General features: G+C 44.5%; 1 protein-coding gene across 1 annotated transcript; it reads right to left on the bottom strand.

Annotated features, from left to right (window-relative positions):
* Nucleotides 1–3,055: 3,055 nt before the first annotated feature.
* LOC137639509 (uncharacterized) lies at nt 3,056–3,688 on the bottom strand. The gene has a single exon (XM_068371776.1). The coding sequence runs from the start codon at nt 3,686–3,688 to the stop codon at nt 3,056–3,058; it is 633 nt and encodes a 210-aa protein (XP_068227877.1).
* Between the last annotated feature and the right edge of the window lie 2,387 nt (nt 3,689–6,075).

Below are 6,075 nucleotides of genomic sequence, written 5' to 3'. Positions count from 1 at the left end.
CTCATTATCCTCCCCTGATGATCTTTGTGTAACTGACGTAGGGAGCCTTCCCTGGACCAAGTTCCCACTCAAACATTTAAGTAAATAAAAATTCTCCACAAATGTGACATTAACATGGTGTTAACACTAAGTACATGTTCATTTTATGTCATTGACATGGTTGAGATGAAAATAAAATCATTTAATAATAAACAGTATCGGGTTGTTGAGTTGGTTTTGTCATTCTTTCCAACGTTCTGGGGGTCACTTTGGGGTTTGATTTGGCAGCTGTTTTGGGGTGGACCTTTGGTAGGGGTAGGGATGGGTGGTTCGGGGGCAGTCGGTCGTGGCTCAGTCTGAACTCGTAGGGTGTCAGGTGGTTCCGGACCCTTCTGCGGTGGCAACTCTCGAGTGGTGCCAGTATGAACTAGAGTGCTCCAATTGTGTCGAATAACACTTCCATTCTCCATAGCTACCAGGTAGGATCTAGGGTTGGTCATCTGCTGTTTGATTTCACCGTAGCTAGACTGGTCTCTCACAAAGACTTTATCTCCCAGGGTGAGACAGGGGAGCTGCACAACTCTATGATGGCGGTCATGCACTATGATGTACTGATTCTTGTACTCTTCTTCTCCTTCCTTGATCTTTTGATGGTCTGGTACCTGCGGTATCAACCTAGCAGGAGCTGTCAGGACGGTAGTCCTTAGCTGACTTGGTGACTTGCTATTGTAGAGTGGTGCCAATCTATAGGCAAGTAGTCCGAGGTAGGGGTTTTGATTTTTGCTCAGAATTGCTTTCGCTGTTCTGACGGCTCTCTCAGCTCCTCTGTTGGCTTTTGGATACCGCGGTGATGAGGTGATGTGTGTAAACCGCCAGTCTTTGCTGAATTCCTGGAACTCTCTTGATGCGTACTGAAGTCCATTGTCGGATATTACAAACTTGGGAGCTCCATGAGTGGCAAAGACTTTGCAAAGCTTCCAGATGACAGCTTGACTGGTGGTATATTCTAATTCTTTGAACTCGAACCATCTAGAACCGTATTCTACTATCAACACATACTGCTTCGACTTGTACTCGAACAGGTCAGTTCCCACTCTTTCCCAGATTTCATTGGGGGGTGAGAGGGCCAAGAGTGGATCGGTTGGTTGGTCACGATGCAGGATGCAGGTTGAACAGCTTCTGCAAATTTCCTCTACCTGTGATGCGATAGACGGCCACCAAAGACTTTCCTTCGAACGGGCCTTACATTTGGTCATGTCCTGAGTGGAGTTTCTCCAGGATATTCATCTACAGTGACTGCGGGATGACTAGACTGTGAGTATCTCATGAGCCTTAGTCTGAATCTGAGGATGCGGGCTGGCAGTTTGGACAGGTCAGTTGTTGTGAGTAGTGGTACAAGCGGTCAGTGGTCTGTTTCCACGGTGAATTTCGAGCCAAGCACATAGTCTGAGAATTTCTTGCACGCCCAGGTTACAGCTAGTGCTTCCTTTTCTATTACTGCGTATCTCTTCTCTGTGTCAGTAAGGGACCGAGATGCTTAGTATATCGGGCGTCGGATGTCGTTGCTGTCAGTTTGGAGAAGGACAGCCCCAAGGCCATCTTGGCATACATCTGCTGCGATGACACATGGTATGTTCGGGTCATAATGGGCCAGGACTTCAGTTGAGGACAGCATGCGTTTGATGGTGTCGAAGGCGTCTTGTTGAGCCTTGTCCCACATCCACATTTGCCCCTTCTTCAGAAGTTAGCGAAGAGGCTCGTTCACTCGTGCTAGTGTCGGTATGAATTTGGCAAGTTGGTTTGTCATGCCCATAAACCGCTGTAGCTCTGTGATGTTTTGAGGCTGTGCTAGTTCCTGGATGGCTCGTGTTTTATCTGGATCGACGCCGATGCCTTCTTTGGAGATGACATGACCAAGGAACTTCAAGCACGGTTGGTTGAAACAGCATTTGTTGTCCAACGTCACTCCAGCGTCTCGCAGCCTCATCAACACATTCCTCACTCTCTCATCATGTTCAGGTTTTGTCGCTGCATGAATCAGTATGTCATCCATATGACAGATTACCCCTTCTAGCCCATTTAGGATCTTTGACATCAGTCTCTGGAATACTTCCGGCACCGAACTAATGCCGAAGGGCAGGCGGTTGAAACAGAAGCGCCCGTATGGCGTGACAAAGGTTGTCAGCAGTCTGGAGTCTGGGTGCAGAGGGATCTGCCAGAAGCCGGAGTTTGCATCTAACTTGCTGAAGATTGTGCTTCCCCTAATCTTTGCCAGATTGTCATCTACCTTTGCCATCGGGTGAATTTCTCTTCTGACTGCTCGGTTCATTGGTGTCAAGCCCACACGTATGCAGACGTCTCCTGATGGTTTTGGGACGATGACCATGCCGGAACACAATTCGGTTGGCTCAGTCACTGTAGAAATTACGCCAGACTTCTCCATCTTCTCTAGTTGATCTTTCACTTTGGGAAGTAATGGGTGTGGCACTCACCTCGGTGTGTATAAGCATAACGGTGTGGCGTCGTCTCGCAGCGGAATCTTGTACGTCTCTTTGAGCAGGACAAGCTCCTTGAAGACTCCGGGGAACTCCTCCTTGAAGTCTTGGGACGAATCAACTGCGTATACCGTGGAGGCCGGTGTGAGTAGAGCTAGCGCCTGTATAGCCGATTTAGAGAGGAGGTTTTTAGACTGATTCCTCATCACATAGACATCTTCACGATGTGTGCGCTGACCTGATTTGATCTCCGCTTGACGTAGAGCTCCGACGATTAGGTGGTTTAGGCTGACTCCTCCAGGGCCTCAGAACTGGTCGTTCGATTTGGTTAGAACTAGACCTTGCGTCCATGGTGTTGAGTCTCCCACAACACATATCCTAGACCCACTATCGAGTTTAAATCCCGTTACGTGGTTGTTGATTTCTACATCAGTTGACCAGAAATCGTCATCAATCGCATCTACGCTAATCACTTCACCAAGATACATCGCTGATGTAGAATCTCCAACGGTGATTTCGTTGCTTTCATTGAGGTACTCATAAGTACTTGGCGTTTCTTCAATTTCGTGAGTTGCCTTGCTTCAGCATGCTGCGGCCCAGTGGCCTTTGTTCTTACATTTCTTGCAAGTGTTGTTTCTGGCTGGGCACTGCTCTCTTAGGTGCTTGTCTTTCCCACAATAATTGCATTTTGGCATCTTTGTAGAGTTGTCCTTGCCGGCTGGTTTCTTGCCTTGGGTTGGGGACCGCTTTTGGCCTTGCTGATTCTGATGATTTGGACCTTTCCGACCGTTCCTCATCTTTTTCAGATGGTCAACTGGAGCTACCCCCGATATTGCTTCTTTATGGCTGCGGGACATCTCCGCCGCTCGAAGGTTCTCAATCACCTGGTTAAGGTTGGGGATGGGGCGTTCTCGCAACAGTCTCTCTCGGCCGGTCTCGTCAGTTGTGCCGATAACAATTCTGTCCCTGATTAGTTCATCTTGTAGATTGCCAAACTCGCACGAATCGGCCAATCGGCATAACTTCATCGCAAAACCATCTATCATCTCATCGCTCTTCTGCTTTGCGGTATTGAACACGAACCTTTCATATAAGATGTTGCTTTGGGGAATAAAATACTCCCTGAGGGCTACGATGATGCGTTCAGGGTCTTTTCTCTGACTATCAGTGAGTGTTGGTAGGTTTGTCAGCACTCGCTTGCATGCTTGGCCCATGACTTAACATAGTGTCACTGCTACCATGGCTGTCCCTGCGGAATTTCGGGTATTGTCTTCATTTCTCAGTTTCTTATCAAGTTCAGTGGCAATAAGATAATCTCCCCAGGCGGACTCAAATTCTTTTCAGTTTTCCACCACATCGCTTGTTAAAGACATGGGGGTTGGGGGAGGGATTTGATAAGTGGCTATGGTTAAAATAGTCAGTCAAGGGCACATTAATCAAAGGCTAGATACTCAATCAAAGGTACATGTAAAAACAGTATCAATCAAATGTGAGAAACGACATTCCATGAACACCTGGCTAAGAGCTTACCATAGAATACCTATCTCTTGCAAGACTTTATGCACAAAAACATGAACAAAGCATAAACAATACACTGGCGAGGTATAAGATATTTCCGCTTGGATTATCGCACATTCCTGGCCAAATACACAGACATTGCATTCAAAATCATAAAATAACTACTGTATTTTCTGCCATAACGATCACAGTCTTAAATCACATTCGTGTTGACAAGGACGGGATTTATTTCTGGGTGAAGAGCGGTATCCATCCTAGGCTGTCAAGGCAGTGGAGCAATTTTGCTTGGCCACGCTGGTTGAGGGCCAGCACATTTGCGATCCTTTTTCTACTCGACAGTTCTTGGCAAATGGCATCCTTCCCCTCTCTGAACGTTCCCGGTGATGTTTTATCCATTTCACAATTATTTATAATCCATTATGTAGCACTGGAGGTGTATACAGGGCAGACACTGCTGCCACCATATTCAATACGGCACTAAACAGGACGACATCTTAGAGGGAACTGTCATTTATTTCAAAGCGCATGCACGGACTACAAGTACGGTGCGCCATATGTATCATATACAACAAGAGCTAAAGGTAATTATAGAAAGAGTGGAAGGTGTAAGGATAGGGATGAGAGGTAATGAAGAACTAATGGAAGTTATGAAGGGATAAGTAACTAGAATTATGAAAGCTTTTATGGGCTAAAGTGCAGAGGAAGGAGTTTCATATGATATTAGTAATAGGCTGGTAGGGAAAGAAAAGACTAAGGTAAATGATGATGGCGAAGGAAGTATTAGTGAAAGTGAAGAAGGTAAAGTTATTAAGCATAGTAAGGATGAACAGAAAGTGAGAGAAAAGGTAGAATGATGTGAAGAAAGAAAAGAAATGGGGTCAGGGTGAGAGTGAGGATGATCATCAATGGATAAAAATGGTAAATAAGAAGGAAGATAAGCAGAATATGATTATAGTTAAGAATTTAAATGTAGAGTTAGATTCGTTGTATTCGAATGAGGAAGAAGGAAACAAAAAGCCATTTAGCAATGAAGATAATAGTGTGAATGAACTTGAGGAAGTGTGTAAGATAGAGTATAAGAGAGAGGTACCCCGGTATGAAAAATATAATGAACATAGCAATAGGGATGTATATGAATTTTTCAGGGAGTATGAACAGTATTATCAGGCTAAGTATAGTGATAGTATGGGGTGATAATGCGAAGGGAATTTTGAGTATGATAGTGTGAAAAGTAGAATAATTGAACAGGCAAAACCTATGACAGGAAGTCTAAAGCATAGGCATAAAAAGATTTTGATGAGGCATGAATAAATGTGGGAAAAGCGATATCACTGTATGTTTGTCGTTTGGAGACTTTTGCTAAGAAAATTTATGGGGACGAAGGCATATATGAGAGTAAGGAACTGAGGAAAAAAATTTTAGCTACTGTTCCTGAGAATGTTTCTGAATTTCTTCATTTCAAATGGAAGGCAAAAAGGAGATGGACAAAAGAGAGAGAGAGAGAGAGAGAGAGAGAGAGAGAGAGAGAGAGAGAGAGAGAGAGAGAGAGAGAGAGAGAGAGAGAGAGATGATGTTTTAGAGATAGTTCAGGATTGTGAGTTGGATAGGTGTATGAAAGAAAGTAAAACAGTGAGTGTAAGAACTGGAAAGAAAAAAGGTGTGCCAGAATTTGGTAGTTTTAGAGAACTTGTATTGAAAGGACCAATGAGGATAGCTAATGGTGTAGTAGATAGGAGCATTAGGGCGAGTTGTGTAGGAATACCTGTAAGAGCAAATGGAGTGTTTAGACAGGAAAATCGACTTTGGCGAGATAGTAGTGCTAGTGCTGAGCGAGGTAGGTCAGGTAGTTGTATCCTTAAAGAGAAGTGCTAGAAGTGTGGCAAAGTAGGACATAAAGAAAAGAATAAATGTCGATGGACATTAGGTGCATGTTTCGGATGTGAGGAGATTGATGAGATAGGGCATCGTATTAGTGAGTGCAAGAAAGAAAAAATTGTTAAGTATTATTGGTGTGGTATGACTGGGCATATAGCAAGTCAGTGTTTGGGTAATCGTATCAATGTGATTTGTGGCAATTGTGGTC

This window comes from Palaemon carinicauda, chromosome 4, assembly GCF_036898095.1.
Source record: "Palaemon carinicauda isolate YSFRI2023 chromosome 4, ASM3689809v2, whole genome shotgun sequence".
NCBI classification, from domain to species: domain Eukaryota; kingdom Metazoa; phylum Arthropoda; class Malacostraca; order Decapoda; family Palaemonidae; genus Palaemon; species Palaemon carinicauda.
Note: the sequence above shows the minus strand (reverse complement) of the source record. Positions and strands in the feature narration are given on the sequence as shown.